The sequence below is a fragment of the Chelonia mydas genome, chromosome 1 (genome assembly GCF_015237465.2).
Source record: "Chelonia mydas isolate rCheMyd1 chromosome 1, rCheMyd1.pri.v2, whole genome shotgun sequence".
Classification (NCBI taxonomy): Eukaryota; Metazoa; Chordata; order Testudines; family Cheloniidae; genus Chelonia; species Chelonia mydas.
Genome location: NC_057849.1, coordinates 217384389 through 217401335, shown reverse-complemented (window position 1 = coordinate 217401335; position 16947 = coordinate 217384389). Strand labels below are relative to the sequence as shown.

Sequence of the window (16947 nt, the reverse complement as noted above, 5' to 3'; positions counted from 1 at the left end):
TTGACCTATTTTAAAGGTCCTTGATTTAAAGTCTTCATGCACCATGTACAGTATATCCAGATAAAGAAGTCAATTCTCTTTTTATTCCATTTACTATAAATTCATTGAGGATGCTTCTTAGGTTATGAGAAAATCTCAGAAATAACAGAGGGGAATCTGGCAGTTGTTCGATGGTCTATGTGAAATGATTTTGGTGGTCTCAGGTCAGTTTCTAGTGAGTACATCACCCAAACCAAAACCCCACACTCTTATTGGCAGTCTCAGCAGAGAGTTCAAGGACTGTGAAAAGATCACTGAGAATGACCTACCCTGGGCATAGAGGTGGGTCCCACAAGTTCTTGGCTGAGCTATGCTGGGGGGAGCTTCATTGCTGCTGTCCAAGGTGCACCCAGTCTGTGGATAAACATGGGACTTTCACTTCTAGGATTGTTAATTGAGCATGTTTCACGAGCACTCAGACGACAAGCAAATGGGTGCTGGCTTCTGACAAGATGACGCTCTTCTACCATAAGCCCATCTGTTTAGAGCATGCCATCCTAACATGTATTAACTATAAATTGTTGTATTTCTTTTATCTTGCAAAAAGAATATTATGTGCATTTATTATATTTTTGGATGCATTGTTGTTTAAGCCCTGCTGTTTTTTCACCAGCTAATTGAAGTCTTTGCATTTCATTTCTGATTTCCAAGAATGGTCCAGTTTTGCAAAAAAAATTGGCAGAATTTTTTTACTTTTCCCCCCGTGTCTCATTGTTTTTAATGTGACATTTTGAATTTCTTTTAGTTGGAAACCACTTTGCACAGAAAAGAGGCAACATTTTGAATTTCACATACTTTTTAGGTGAAAGTGGTTGTGGTTGTGGAAATTTCACACACTCAGTTGCTGGGTCAAGTAATGAAATGAAATACTTTTTTACACAAAGTATTTGTTGCTTTTTGTACATCTTTACTATAGACACATGTAGGGCAAGAGACTGTGTGAGTGATATATAGCAGTATGCAGCAGGATAATGCAGTAAGAGAAATCACGTATGTTATTTAGGCTGCATGGCCTGGTAAAAGTGGAAATTAATTATCATATAGTGCTCCTTTAGCAATGGGGGACACACACAACCCTTATCATTTGGTGGAGGGGCAGTGGGAGGCACACAGCGCCCTTGGCATACGGGAGGATGAAGGGGCACACAGAGCTTTTGGAGGGATGGGGTGTAGGTGATGGTCCCTGAGATAGAGGGGGATGGGAGAGTGGCACACAGGGAGTTTGTGGGGGCGATGAAGGAACAAAAGGAACCCCTGGTATATGCAGTGAGGTTGTCTTACATAAGCTGCAAAGTATGTACTCCCCTGGTAATAGTGCTGAAAAAAAATAGTATCAGAAGGGAAATAAAACGTCATGTTACCACAAACTGTAACTAATAGGGATTAGGATGAGGCCTTCATGGGGGATACATTATCCCATATCTACCTACTGTGGGGCTTTTTGTGGCTTCCCTCGAAGCATCTGGTAATGTTAGAGACAGGATATTGGACCATGGATCTGATTGGCTATTGCAGTTCCTGTGCTCTTTAAAAGGATTACAGTAATACTTTTCTACTTCTCCCAACTTTATTTGTAGTTGTATGCAGTGAGCATTTTTTAGGATTGGGATTAGGTAGTGTCTGTTTACATTTCCTGTCATGTCTTTGCTTATCCTTTCCATGGAGAAGGAATCGTTTTAAAAGTTTAGGGGGAACTTTTCTAAGGAAGGCACTGGCTCCCATTGACATTCAGTGGAAGTTTGAGCACTTCACTGCTCTTTGTGCCTTTAAAAATTCCCCCATCGTATTTTTGAAGTATTTTCTCTGGGAACAGAAACAAGTGCAGCCACCAAGCCCTATATCTTAGAACTGGAGTCTTCATCAGCGTTCAGAGCTTTTTCCCTGGTGACACTTAGTGGAAGAGAGGCGTCAGGCTGCTGCCTAGGCTGTCACAGGACTACATTTTCAGTTATCACTGAACTCCATCTAGGCTCTGGATATTGTTTCCATAGTAATGAGTGTTCGTCAAAGGAGGGAAAGAGCCCCGGATATATTGCTGATGTGTCTGCAGGCCCTGGTAACGTTAGATGGGTTTGTTTTTGAGTGGCTCTGTTCTTCCTTCTCAATGAGTCCTGTGTTGGGCAGTTGCTCATCTGCTGTAAGGTTTCTCTTGCGCAGGATGCCATGGAGATCTTTTCCATCATTCCTCTTGTTTAGCATGGATGGGAGGTTTGGGTTGCAGTGGAATCAGTATGCTGACAATATTCAGCTCTGTGTCTCCTTTTCATCTGTCCCAGACATTGCAGACCTAGCGTCTAGCCAAGATTGTGGCTTGGAAGATTGCTAGTTGGCTAAAGCTCATTCTGGATAGGACAGAAATGACACTAGTAGAATGGGAGAAATGTTGGTAGGATTGTATAGAGGGCATATCTATTCCCTGGATGGAGGGGCAGTACTCACCCTATAGGGGTTAACAAGGTTTGCAGTTGTAGGGGTGCTGCAGAACCTTTAGCTGCTCCTGGATTCCTAGATATTAGGAAAGAGCATGTTTTTCATTGTTGCAAGCAAAGAGAGAGTGACCATTCCTCTCTGATGTAGCCCTTGCTACAGTAATCTATTCCTAGTCACCTCCAGACTGGTTATTGCAGTTCACTCTACCCTTGAAAAACAATCAGAAACCCCACTAGTGCAGGCTACATTGTTGTATTATTTTTATTTATTTCCAGATGTAATTCAAAGTATTGACATTTCACCTAGAAAGCCCTGCTTGCCTTGGGATTCTGGCTGCCTTAGAGACTGAATCTCCCTATGTGCCTTTTTGCTGGCTGGGGAAAGGGCACAGTGAAGTGTCCTTTTCTGTGGAGTTTCCTTTCCCCTTATTCGCACAGAGCCCAAATTAATTGATTTTCAGGGCATGTTGCCGGGTGTACCCAAGACCAAGCCTGAGAGGGAGGGGAAGGTTTGGCTTACTCTGGTGGCTTAGGGAGGTTCTATGCATCTTTTTCAGTTGACATTGTCAATGTATGTTTTAATGCATGTGGTTCCCTACAGTAGTGCCACCTATTATTAAAGTTGCCTGACATTTCCTGTTATAAGACCCTATTTTTAGTTGCTTGTAAAATTGCCAAACTTTAACTATTTAGGCTGTAATTTTCCGTGCTCTGGACTGCTGCAGGCCAGGACGGGTCCAAGTCCTGGCACCTGAACTGACAGCAGGGAGCTGTCTCTCCTGTGCTCTCATTGACTACCCCCACCCCCATTCTGGGCCCAGGCAGCGTTGCTGAAGAAGCTGCCTGATTCAAATGCAGAGAGGACAATAACCAGATTTGCGGAGGGTAGAGGAGTTTATTGGGACAAGGAGCCTGGCGGGGAGATTGGGACTGAAGGCTAGCAGCGGAGGTGAGAGAAACTGGGAACTGGGAGTTGGGGTAGGAGAAAACTGAGGATGGCTGGGCAAGGAGACTAGGACTAAGAGCCAGGTGGGAAATTGGGACTGGGAACAGGGGGAGACTGGGGCAAGATGCTGGGGGTGGACACCAAGATTGGACAAGAGGGAGGTAACTGGAGGTCAGGGTGAGGGAGAGAGGATGAGGAGCCAGCAAGAAACAGGGACTGGTGAGCAAGGAGACTGGGAACAAGGAGCTGGGAGATTGGTGGGAGGAACTGGGAATGGTTGGGATGGGAGACTGGGGGTGGGGGACAGACTGGGACTAAGAATCTGGAGGAGTGAGACTGGGACTGGGACGACAACCTCCAAGAGCAGAGACTGGAACTGGGCAGGTGAGGAGAATGGGAGTGGGATGAGAATCCATGGGTGGGGAAGAGAGAGTTAAAAATATTATTAAGGTTTCAGAGTCAAGCACTCAAAATTAAGGTTGCCTATGCAACCTTAATTTGCGTCCCTTATGCATATGCATTAAAATACAGACTTTAATTACCAGTCCCAGCCTCTCCACCTTCCCTGGCTCCATTTCCCACTGTACCCTTTCTCCCACCCACACTGCATTTGAATCTGGCAACTTCCTTCTGTGCACTGCCTGGACCCAGCAGGGGCCTCAGTAAGGGCATAGGAGAGACAGGCTCACTGCTTTCACTTTAGATGACGGGACCTGAACCCGGCACAGTTGCAGCAGCCCAGAGTTGCAGCTGCAAGGAAGGTCCTGTTCAGCCCCTGGCTGGAGCATGCTCAGTGTGGATGGACTCTTTGGGGGAATTTAGCTGCTAAAAATCTAAGAAGTCTCTACTGAGCATGTGCAAATGGTGATTTTTTTACAAAGAGTTATAAATTGGCCTAATTTGGGTGGGCACACTCCTGACACAGAGGCCATCCTCTTACCAAATTGCCAGTCCCTATTCCAAAGCATGTGGTTGCTAAAGCTTTTCAAAGAAAAAGTCCCTAGAGTTTTAGAACATGAGCAAAACAGTGTATTTTTCCCTATCGTCATTCTCAGAAGTGGCTGAACTGTTTTGGCTGAAATTTTCCATACACCCAGTATGTCAATTTAAGCCCAAACGATTAATGTCTGGCAAAGTTATAAGCAACTGAAAACAGAGTTTTATAATGGGAAGCGTTAGGCAACCTTAGTAGGTGATTCTACCACCTCTGCCTATAATGCATATCTGTTATTGTAGAAAAAATGTGCTATCTTTGCATTGTTTAAGGGTTAGTATCAGGCTGCATTAGTAAAGGGTAAAGACTACCGTAATGTCCTGCAATGGGGCAGAGTTAAAGTTGTACGTACAACCATAGTTTGCTTTCAGTTCCTGATTTGTGATCACTTAAACCTGTAACTGTAATGTTACAATAACTTCAGCTTTTCTATGTGAACTGCCCTGTTTTTCAAAAGGGGCAGGGAAGAGGGAAGAACGGAGGACTTTTAGGCTCCAGGAGCATCATCATATGGTAAAAGATCCTTCTTATATTGCAAGTTCTTTGGGGCAGAGACGGTCTATTCGTTCTGTGTTTGTACAGCACCTAGCACAATGGGGTCCCAGCCATGACTATGGCTCCTAAGCACTATGATCATTTAAATAGATAATAATAATAATAATAATTAATATCCTGCAGAGGTTACAGGCTCTGCAAATGAAAAACTTCTCCCCCTGCCAACACAAGCAACAACCTTCAGAACCCTGCAGAGTACCTGCGGGGAGGGGATGGAGGGAGCAGGCAGCAGACTTAGCACTAATCTCATTCATGGCCCCTGGGCAGTGAGCTGCTGGGTTATGTTACCCTCTGAAAAGGTTAGCGTGGGTCTCTTCCTGCTGCAGTTAGCATCATAGCTGTGATGGTTAGTAGAACTGACTGTCTAATTCTTAGTGAGGACTAGCTACCCTGAACATTTCAGATTTTAAACTGCAGCCATTTTTGAGTTATGCATGAGCAAAGTAGCATCTTACTATTTTCTTAACAGGAAAAAAAGCATATTTTTTAACCCTTGCATAACTCAGAAATTGCCAAAGGGATTTTGCTTTAGCTTGAAAAAAAAAAAAAAAAAGCACCATCTGAGATAAAGCATGAAAAATTTCAGCTCCAGAGTTAGGAGTATGTGAAAATAGAAGGTTATAATGAAAGGCTGATGTAGCCTTAACTATAATGAACTCTCCTAGGCTTCTGCTGAAGTATATGAGGATGCTTCCTGTTTACAAGGAAATAACTGTATCAGAGCTGCATAAACTTAAATGCCAAAATCAGTGGTCTTTACTATAACATAACTAAGAGGAAAATTTGGTATGTAGTGCTCTAATATTTTTTAATAGATGTTTCATTATGAATTAGGCCAAAATATGTTATTAATGAAGAGAATTTAGTTTAGACTCCTTCCACTTCAATAAATAAACTCTCACTATGTGAGTGTTTCTTTCTAAAACAGAGAGCAAGGTACTGGTGTACTGGTCTGGTGTAAATCTGGAGTAACTCCATGGACTTCATGAGAGTTACTCTGGATTTGCACTGGCATAAGTGAGATCAGAACCTGGCCCAATAGCTGTTACATTACATAGTGGTGGTATACTATGCCAGTATCATTTGATAAAGATTATTTGCTAAATAGTGGCTATACAACATTTGGCAAAAAATAAAATGCAGTGTGAAGGAACTGTGACCTTCACACTCTATGAGGGAATAATTGAGCTATGTGAGAGCTAGGCTTTATTGCTCCTTCTGGCTACCAAAATAAATATCAGGACCTTATACTAATGAGAAGTGGAGAAGCCTGACAGTTTTATGGGTAGTGAAATTACCTTTGTGTGGTACATTTTAAGTGCTTTTTCCAAACAAAAGATAGTAGCTAGTACAGAGTGGTTTCACACAGCTATATGTGATACTGTAAGGTTGTGGGCCTCTACTGTGATCTCATTTTCTTCAACAGAGTAGGAATGTTTCTTCTGTTACTTGTGAAAGTGGTAACTGGTTGGGGAAAAGTTTAAAACCCCCCACCTCTATCCACATGACGTTCACGGAGTGCTCTCTCCATCCCTCAATTGATCACTGCAATGGAAGAATAAACAACTTGAAAAGATAGCATTGCCAACTTTCCAGTTTCTCAAAACCAGACACTACAGCAGGAGTATTGAACTTCTCCTCATCCTCTGTTCCTCCTCTTCCCCTGAGGCTCCACCCCCTGCTCTGCCTCATCCCCCCAAGACCCCGCCCCCACTCACTCCTCTCTCTCGCTTCTCCCCCGTCGCTTGCTGCTCTCCCCCCTCTCCCGTCATTCAGTCCTCTTCCCCACCTTCTCCGTCCCCGAGCTGGGCTCCCTCTGCCCGTAAGGGGACTACTCACCTGCCACCCGCGGGGCCGGGGCTGGGAGCTGCAAGCCTGATGTGGAGCCTGCCTGACTGCCCACGAGATGCAGGTAGAAGGTGGCCCCAGCTGAGCAGGGGCTGGTGCGGGTTGGTGACCTGGTGCTTTCCCCCTCCCCCTCAGCCGCTCGCCCTTAAGGCAGGTAATAAGTGGGAGGGTCATGCCCTGCCCTCCCCGCCCCGTCCGGTGAGCCCTGCACTACAATTATGGGCAGAATTGCCTGGGCCACTCAGCTCGCCTCAGGGATCATTCCCCCGCCCAGCTGTTAGCAAGGGGCCAGGCCCTGCTCTCTTACCCTGGCAGCAGTTCCTCCAGGCCCAAGGCAGCTGCCGAGCCAGCCCCACTCGGAGGTCAGGGCAAAGCGGAACCACATGTGCCGCCAGCCTAGGGGCAGGCCGGCCCATCCCTGCATTCCCTGCTCCTGCCTGGCAGGTATTGCTCTGCCCCGGGCTCCAGCTGATCCCACCAGGCCCGATCTTACTGGGCTGGACTGACACTGCTGGGCCCGATCCTGCGCCACCCCATTTTTGCACCCCTCTCCCGCAGTAGCTCTTTGCTGCCCCTCTCTCCCTGCCTTAGTTACGGCCTTGGAAAATTGTGGTAACCGGACTTTTGGTGTCTAGTCAATACTTCTGACCAGAGACTGTACAGGTCCCCTTCAAACCAGAGTTTCTAGTCAAAAACCAGACACCTGGCAACCCTGTGAAAAGATAAAAGAAAAGGAATGGTTAGTCTCTAAGGTGCCACTAGTACTCCTTTTCTTTTTGCGAATACAGACTAACACAGCTGCTACTTCTGAAACCTGTGAAAAGATAGGAATTTTCATACTGGACCAGACCAACATTCCACCTACTGCAGCTTCCCGTCTCCAGCAGTACCAGATGCATCAGAGGAAGGGTCAAGAAACCCTATTGTGAACAGTTATGAACTATGAGAAAGGATGGCCCAGTGGTTAGGGTGCTATACTTGGGATTCCTGAGTTCATTTCTATATTCTGCCACAGACTTTCTATGTGATGTTGGGCAAGTTGCTTAGGGTGGGATCTATGAAGGGACTTAGGTGTTGCAATGCTGAACATCAGAGAGTCTAGAAGATCACAGAACAACACTGTGATCCACAAAGCCGCGTTAGGCACCTCAGCATCCAGTACAATGAATGGGGAGAGATCTACAAAAGCTAGTATGCTACGTGGGGAGTCACCTAAACTAGCCAACGGGAGACGCCAACCAAAAGGGGGGGGGTGTCAAGCCTACCCCCTTGGATATAGGGCCTAAGTCTGGGCTGCACGGGGGTGCCTAGCTCTGCTTAGCAATACTAGAATGGCACCCCCTGTCCTGGAGTCAGGTGGCTTAAGCACGTAAACTGTGTTTCTTGTTGGAATGAGTTAGGTGACTGCCTTGCTCCACACAAAATGGCTGCCAGAGGAGGTAGTGCCCATCTTATAACTTTTAGCCCGACGGTTAGAGCACTCCACTGGGATGTGGGAGACCCAAGTTCAATTCTCCTCTCTCTGCTAGAGCGGGAGAAAGTATTTGAACAGAAGTCTGCCATTTCTCAGGCGAGTGCTCCGACCACTGAGCTATGGGATACTCTGGTATGGGGTTTTTTTCAGTCTCTCCCGTTGAAGCTGTTCTATTGTGGCTAAGTAACATAAGAGTGGTGGGAGGAGGGGGACTGGACCCAGGGTCTCTCACCTCCCAGTTGGGTGCACTAACCACTAGATTTCAGAATCATTCTCCCTTTCTTGCCCAATGATTTTTCCACAGTGGATAAATATTAAATAGCCATTAGGCGAGAGAGAGAGTGCGCATGAGAGAATGACTCTGTGGTCCAGTGGTTAGGGCACCCTCGTGAGAGACCGTGGATCCAGTCCCCCTGATTTAATAACTCTTTATTTATGTCCAATTGAAAAGCTTCAACAGAAGAGATTGAGGGAGCCTCACATCAGAATATCCCATAGTTCAGTGGTTAGAGCACTTTCCTGAGAGATGGAACACCCCAGTACAAATCCTTTTGCTCCCCCTCTGGTAGTGAGAGGGGGAATTGAATGTGAGCTAAACATTATAAGGTGAGCATCTCCTCTTCTGGCCAGATTTTTGACCTGATCTGGTATGCAGCCTCTGAGAATGCCTACAGGATCAGGCTCCACATGTGATGTAGTCAGACAAACACCTATCTTCCCCTGTTTTGTGAATCACTCTGGGGCTTAGGTGGGGAGATGGGCACCTGGACTCCCAGAAGGCATCAGCAGCGTACATGCCCAGGAGCTGAAACATAAGTGTTGAGGGAGATTTATCCCGAAATGTAGTCACCCAGTGAGTTTAGGTGACTACAGAGTTTGCTGGGAGTTTTGTGGATAGCAGTGTAGCCAGAACTGGGACTTGGACACCTAAACCTGAGATTTAGGTGCCTAGGTACCTTTGTGGATCCCACCCTTACTCTCTCTGTGCCTCAGTACCACCTATGGGGCAACCAGATAGTGGCCCCATTGTGGTTGCCTCTGTACAAATATATAGGGAAAATTTTCCACAGAGGTCAGCACTCAAAATTGGGGAGGTTAGGCACAAGAATAAGTGGACAGATTTTCAGGAGCAATCAGCCTGTTTGGTGCAGGGTGGGTGCTGAGGACTTTTGAAAATCTGTCTATGAAGTGTCACCGTGGGAGTTGCTGGAAGCTGAGCACTTCTGAAACTCTGGCCTGACTGGTGGGTTCTGAGCCCTTCAAAATGTGGCTTTGATCTGTTTTGAAAATCTGGCCCATAGTAAATGACAACTGCTGCCGCAGATATCATAAACACTCTCTTCTTGCCCTTCCTCAAACATCCTACATTAAATCTGCTATGTATATTACTTTTCAGACAAAGAAATAATTCTGATAATACTTTCACACAGATCCTTGCAGATCTCTAGATCTAACTGAAGTTCAGAGTTGCCACATTCTAGAATTAAGTTTTTGTTGAACCACATTATAAAATCATGGAATATCCATTGGCAGTCTGTCTAGAATAGATAGCATTTGAGCACTGTTCCTAAGGCACATAACGTCATTTATTCCCTCTTTTGTAGGGTTTAGGGCCTGTGGTTTTGGAGCCATGTAACAGGGCTTGCTGTGTCCTATCCTGCCTTATTTGTTGCAGGCTGCATTTTGTATGCAAGGAAACAACAGACAAAATAGCCTCAAAAGAAAGGAAGAATGAGATAGTTTCCTAAGTTGTCTTTGCCTGAGTTGGCAGCTGCTCTAGCTCATTCAGCTTTTTGTTCTCCAGTGAGTGCTGTGCGTGTGTAGTAACAATGGGGTGATGCAGTTACACTGTAGGCTAATAGTGGAGTTCCGTCAAATCCATTCATAAATACAGAGAAGGGTGCAATGCTGTGAAAGCGAGCCAGCTTGCAGAGGAAGTAAGGCCTCCAAGTAATGAGCTCTCCATCACAAACATAGCTGTCAGATCTCATGGACTGGTGATAGACTGTGATCATCTGGTTGGAGGCTTGCCCCGACCTGCACCACTGCAGATGTGTGACCTGTTCAAGCTGACAGAAGACATTGATAATGGCTAGCAAAGATTCCTTCTCATATACCCACATAGCCCTAGTTTAACTTTGTCTGATGCAACACAAATATTGTAGGTTTTCTAGGAATCCCAATTTTTATAAACTCTGATATTATTATTGACATTCTTCTTGTTTGTTATTTAATATGCACTTCTGTCTTCTGAAGATCTCCAAGTATTTTTCTACCATTAAAGGACCACTGTCAACTTGAAATCTCAATTCAGCTTAAAAAATGAGTTAATCTGAGGTGTGATATATGCCCCTGAATTCCCGCTGCCAATTTTTTTGGCTTTACAGTCACGTTTTCCTAAAAAAAAGTTTTTCTCTCGATTGTGAAAGACACCCCTCCTCCCCTCCGAACAACAGGAGAAACCGCCTATTCTGGGGAAATAGTGGAACTGAATATAAACAAAGTGTTGTCAAATGAACTAATAAAACTGAAAAATTAGAGGAGGAAAAAACTTGTTTTCCCTAATCCCTTTCAGTTACAGTCATTTTAGGCAGTCCTGGTAACACAGTAAGTAAACAAATTCTGGCAGAAGTGTGATTTTGCTTATTTAAGTATGATGATGCCCCTTAAATTAATTTACCTATACAACACCGCTGTGGGAGAGCAAAATATTATTTCCCCTGTATAGGGATGGGTAAACTGGGGTATACAAGCAAACTTTGTAGCCATAATTCATCACCAGTGAGAGCAACAAAAAAAAGCATCTTTCTGTTAGTAAACTGAATCAATTTGATCTGGAATCAATAAGACACCAACAACATGAAACACAGGATGGCATTTTCACATTGTCACTTTTCAAGCCCTTGGTTTGTGTAGACAGTAGTGTCTCAGAGTTAGGGACCCGTGTACTGCAAATCAAGTCCCCAATTCAGGAAAGCATCCCTATGCTGGTAGCACATGCCAAAGTTCCATAAAGTTAATCATGTGCTTAAGGGCTTTTAGGAATTGGGGCCCAAATGTGGACCAAGTGGGAATCCAGTCATCTTTTGTCCTTAGCAGTGTGGATCACACGTTCTGTGCTGGAATTTATGCAAATCCTTATTCCTAAATGCATGAGTAGTTGCATTCCTGTGCTCTCAAAGCAAAGTGTAAATAACAGGAGACCAGCACTGTTACAGCAATCACCTACTGCACCCCCTTACATTTGTTACATATCGCCTCTTTCTTGAAAGAAGCACCTCTCCTGTTTTCCTGCTGTTTTTTCTTTCTTTAATTTTTTAAAAGAGCTCCTTTTCAGGAATGTTGTTTAAGAGAACCAGAGACATTTGAATAGTCATAAGGTAGGCTAACAGTTCTCTTCTTCAAATACCAGCAAACATTTAGGAAAAACCCACCTTTTTTTGCACAGAGATGTCCTGTGAATTTTTCAGTGTTTTCAGATTGCTGAATTTTATCACTCAGCAAAGCATCCCAACTCTGGATTTAAGCTTTTGAGCTTCAGCAGCAACTGTGAAGTAATGGTATAAACAAAGGGGTGTGTAGTTATAGCTCAGTGGTGTCTTTCAGATAATTTAATTTAAAAAAAAAAAAATTAAAAAAACCCCACTCTAACGTTGTTCTTCAGCTAGTTATTGTACAGGGCAAAAATTGTGGTTTGCTTGCAGATGTTTGATTTGCAAGAAGTTCAAAAATAACATTGTTCATTCAGTGCTAATGTAGATTGGCTGCAAGCATTTTTATCACCAGATTGTCTAAACCTGCTCTAAACACTAGATAAATTGTTTTGTGTTAGATTTCCAAAATATAGTGACACCTCTCTTAAGTGATCTCTCATAGTCAGACCAAAAGTATTTGCTTAGAAGAGGTTAAGTGGAACAAAATTGTATTCAAAGCATTTGGGGATATTTTGTGATGGTTTCTTGATGAACACCTTTGCCTAGTGAGGATGGTGTTTAATAGGCTTTCAGTGTACACAGATGAGCATAAATAAAATTAGACTTTGTTGCATCAATAGACGTACAGTTTCTGGATTGTTTTTTAGACAATGTTCCATAGCATGTTATCTACTTCCATTATGCCTCATTCATATTCCCAGATGTATTTACTCTCTGACTATTTGATAGGCAAACCTAAAAGGCTCTGAGGTTCAGATCAGTTTCCATAAGCTCAGATTTTTCTCTAAACCTCATCTTTGGTTAAAAAAAAACCAGGCCAGAAATCTTGCTGGGACAGGCTTTCTTTTGGTATTTCTACTCCTACCCCAGGAAGTGAAAGGACTTATGAAAATTAAAATAAAAAAGTTCCAGGGGACAAATGGCACAGAGAGGTTGGAAACAAACTGAAGATACTTTCATCAAGAGCTAAGTCCTGAAAAGTACTGAGACCCCTCAATTTGAAGTCAGTGGGCCCTAATGGAGGTAGGCACCTCCCAGAAGGTGCTCAGGACATGGCAGAATTGGGTCCTAAGCTGCCAATAGAGATTCACGCTGGTTCAGTAGTGACTGAAAGTTCTTTGAGGTCTTGCTCATGTCCATTCCATTTCAGATGTGTCCAACCTCGTTTGGGGACTGTATCTCAGTACACTGCAGACTCAGGGGTTATCTGTAATGTGAGCTCCTTTTGAGACCATAACCCCTGAGTCTGCAGTATACCGAGATACGCTGAGAGCCATCTGTCTGGCTTGCAGTGTCTTCCTTCCCCAATTGTCCAGTTGGGTGGTGCAGGTGTTAATGGACAACACGGCTTCCATGTTCTATGTCAGCAGGCAGGAGGAGCTTGATTGTTCTCGCACGAGATGTCAAGCTGGTTCCTGAAAGGCCTTGAAAGACTCTTTCCTCTGGTCTGGGACCTGGATCCCCAATGGGACTTCAACCTGGTCCTCTCCAGGCTTCACGTGTCCACCCGCTGAGCCTATGGCTTCTTGTTCCCTTTCCCACTTGTCGTGGAAGGTGGTATTCCGTGTAGCTATTACCTTGGCGAGACATGTCTCCGAGATTAAAGCCCTCACTTCGAAGCTCCCACACATGGTGTTCTACAACGACAAGGTCCAGCTGAGGTCCTATCCGGTCTTCTGGCCAAAGGTAGTGTTGCACTTCCATGCCAACCAGGACATCTTCCTCCCGGTGTTTTGTCCAAAGCCTCACATGACCAATGAGGAGAGGCAGCTGCACACTCTAGATGTCAGGCGCGCCCTGGTTTTCTACCTGGAGCCCACAAAGCCCTTCCACAGATCGACACAGTTCTTTATCATGACAGCTGACAGGCTGAAGGGACTTTCAAATCTCAGAGGATTTCGAATTGGATCACCACCTGCATCTGTACTTGTTACGAGTTGGGGCAGGCTGTGCCTCCACTGATAGTGAAGGCTCACTCGATTAGAGCTCAGGCATCTTTGGCTGCCTTCCTGGCGCATGTCCCTATCCATGTGCAGGGCCACGACATGTTCTTCGGTACACATGTTTACAATGCATTACACTATCACCCAGCAAGCTAGAGATGACGCTGTATTTGGAAGAGCTGTGTTGCAGTCGACACGTCCATGAACTTAGACCCGCTGCTGGTGGTGCTGCTTGGGAGTCACCTACAATGGAATGGACATGAGCAAGCACTCGAAGAAGAAAAGACGGTTACCTTTTGTAACTGTTGTTCTTTGAGAGGTGTTGCTCACGTCCATTCCATGACTCACCCTCCTTCCCCTCCGTTGGCATTCTGGCAAGAAGGAACTGAGGGAGGTGGGAGCTGGCGGCACCCCTTATACCAGCACATATGCGCACCACTCCAGAGGGCGCCAGAGCCGGTCTCCTACGGTTACCACTGCGTGAAAAACTTACGACACCAGCGCATGTGGTGAGCACACACACCTACAATGGAATGGACATGAGCAACACATCTCGAAGAACACCAGTTACCAAAAGTAAGCATCTTTTTGTGCCACTGGATGACCGTTTGGTGGCCTATGTAAAATGAATCTGGTGATCCCAGTCTAGTTCTTACTGAAGAACCCTGTCCCCAGAGGCAGTGTGTGCAGTATGTGTACATACTCACAGTAAGTGAGGCAGGAGGTGAGCGAAAAGATTTAGGAATAAAACTGTTTTCCTTATTCTGATAACGGTCCTTGTTCAGCATTAGACGACAGTGTCTCTTGTGATTCTTTAGGGGCTAAGATGGCATTGCCGTTTCCCATCCTGTTCTGTGGATAGAAGGCTGCAGCAAAAGGCCAGTGAAGTCAGTTGAAAGACTCCATTCGTTGACTTCAGTGGGCTTAGGATGAGACCCAAAGAGGCTTGAGAGAGGACTTCAAGATCAGCCCTATATAAACTAGCTGCTGAAACAATACAAATTTATTTGTGTTTTCCCTTCTTTAGCTTTTATTTTTCACTTTGGGCCTGACCTTGCCAGGTGCTGAGTTCTTCCTGCACCTACTTACCTCAGTGAAATCAATGAGAGTTGAGGGCACTCAATGTCATGCAAGTTCAGTTCTGTACCAGCCTGTTCTAACGCCTATTGAAATCAATTGCAAAATTCCATTGACTTCAGTGATGTAAAGTTGGACCCTATTTGCGGAGATGGATGGGAGGCTCACATACCAGATTGCCAGATGCAAACATCTTCATAACAACAGTACAAACATATTTAAGTTTAAAAAAGTAAAATATGGAAAAATCAGCGAGAACATGTATTAACTTGGTGCTGAAAAGTTAAAGAAATGAATCGCGTATAGTACCAGGCCTTTCCAAATGCTTAAACCCTGTTTCTAGGTTATTGTGCCTGGAAATTCAGAACCTGGACTTTCTACGTTGAATAACCCAAATCGTGACATAGTGCAATATATTTCTCCTCCTGTTTGTTTTCTCCATGTGAATTTCCATCACTATGCAAAGGTTACTCGCTGCCAAGCACAAAAATTTATCTTTTTTTCCAAACATAAAAAAATAACTGGAATAAACTGCCCGAGGACTGTGAAGTTTCACACAAAAAATTAAGTGCTCTTTTCTTCTGCACATGCTATGATGACAATAAAACTGTGGAATGGAAACTACCTGAACTATTTTAATAGTTTAAACTACTAGACCAGAAAGAAAAATGAGGAAGTTGATCCATGTGACACATGACTTAACAACCCTTCTGAAAAAAACAACCAAAACAAACCGCAGAGTATTTGTCAGTAATAGTCACAATTACCACATCTTACAATAGAATTATTATACTATTCTGGACCATTACTGTAGTATGCTATAGTGTTGTTTTTAAAGGAAATTCCCCGACTTCTATTTTTTTATTTCCTTTTAATTTATAGAGCAGCATTCCCTACCTCTGGGTGCTGTACATAGTAAAATTGCAACAGTTAAAAATAAAATCCAGAAATAAATTACATACAAACACAGCAAAGCAACACCAGACTTTGAGAAACTACATTGTGCATCATTGGAAGCCTGATTATTGACCCTGCTGAGTTGTTTTTAATTCTGTAACCAGTAACTTTGGATAGGAGCAGAGTCCGAATTAAAGTGAGAAAGAAGTGGTAGTTCCACCCACAAACCAAGCCCACCTCCCTGATACACCAAAATGAGACACTTTAGTAAATTGTTGCAGATCTTCATAATATGTTCATTCTTTTCCTTTCTCCCATAATAGTTAGCATCCCATTGACATGAATAGTGACAATTCACACTTCTCAGAACTATTATTTCAGGCTCTGTGCACAGTCAGACAGACAGTCCTTGCAGCAGTTAGCCTTCAGATTGTGAACTTGAGTGTATCTTCTCAACTATAAGTGCCAGTAATTTAGGATGAGTTTCATTTGTATGCTCCAGTCGATTTTGCTGCCACAGCAATGCTAAGCAGCTGGATTCCAGTGGTGAATCTGGCCCTATTTTTTTTAAAGTAAACACTTCGTTTCTGCAACACAAGGTGACAGCCTCCAAAACGAAGTCCCAGCTTGGTAAATTGGCACTAGCTAGCCAGGTTCAACCCCTGGATGTGTGCTTTATAGATATGAATAAATAAAAATTACTATTTTGATTAGTAAATTATATTGAAGTTGTTAGAACTTGACAGACAATATATTGATAGTTGAATCATAGTATAGGCCTTGTCTTATGGATTTCATTGATGAATTATTGTGTTAAAACGAATCTTCAATCTGAACACCATATCCAGAAACACTAACATCAACCTTATTGTGGTTCTCAGTATAATATAAAAAGCCATGCACATAAATAGTAGTCCAAATTCTGACCTGAAATACCTTGTAGGCTTCAGCTATAAAATGAGGACAGAGGTACTGACCCACTTTTGTATTAAGTGCTTTGAGATTCTCAAGCCATGCCTACGCTGTAAAATTAAGTTGACATACAGCCGCCACAGTAATTATGTCGATTTTGCATGTCAACACTACGCTCCTGGTGTCGGTGGTACATGTCCTCACTAATAGCGCTTGCATCGATGCAGAGAGCAGTGCACCAGGAGTAGCTATCCCGCTGTGCATCTCGCCATCATGTAGCACACAGTGTTTTAGTGCATCATGGGAGCAAATGAGTGGTGCGGGGGTGACTGGGAACATGGGATCAACGTCCCATGATGCAGTTTTCTCCATCCCATCATTCCATGTGCATCTCTTTTA

General features: G+C 44.0%; 1 protein-coding gene across 5 annotated transcripts in view; it reads left to right on the top strand.

Moving 5' to 3' along the window:
• CCND2 (cyclin D2) overlaps nucleotides 1-16947 on the top strand; it is a 56461-nt gene that overhangs the window by 21898 nt on the left and 17616 nt on the right. Inside the window, exon 5 of one of the 5 annotated variants that reach the window (XM_037913525.2) lies at nucleotides 425-16930. The exons of the other annotated variants lie outside the window; for them this stretch is intronic. Coding sequence (XP_037769453.1) covers nucleotides 425-433 — 9 coding nt within the window. The 3' untranslated portion in view covers nucleotides 434-16930. Of the gene's footprint in view, nucleotides 1-424; nucleotides 16931-16947 lie in introns of those variants that run through there. 5 annotated transcript variants of the gene reach the window in all.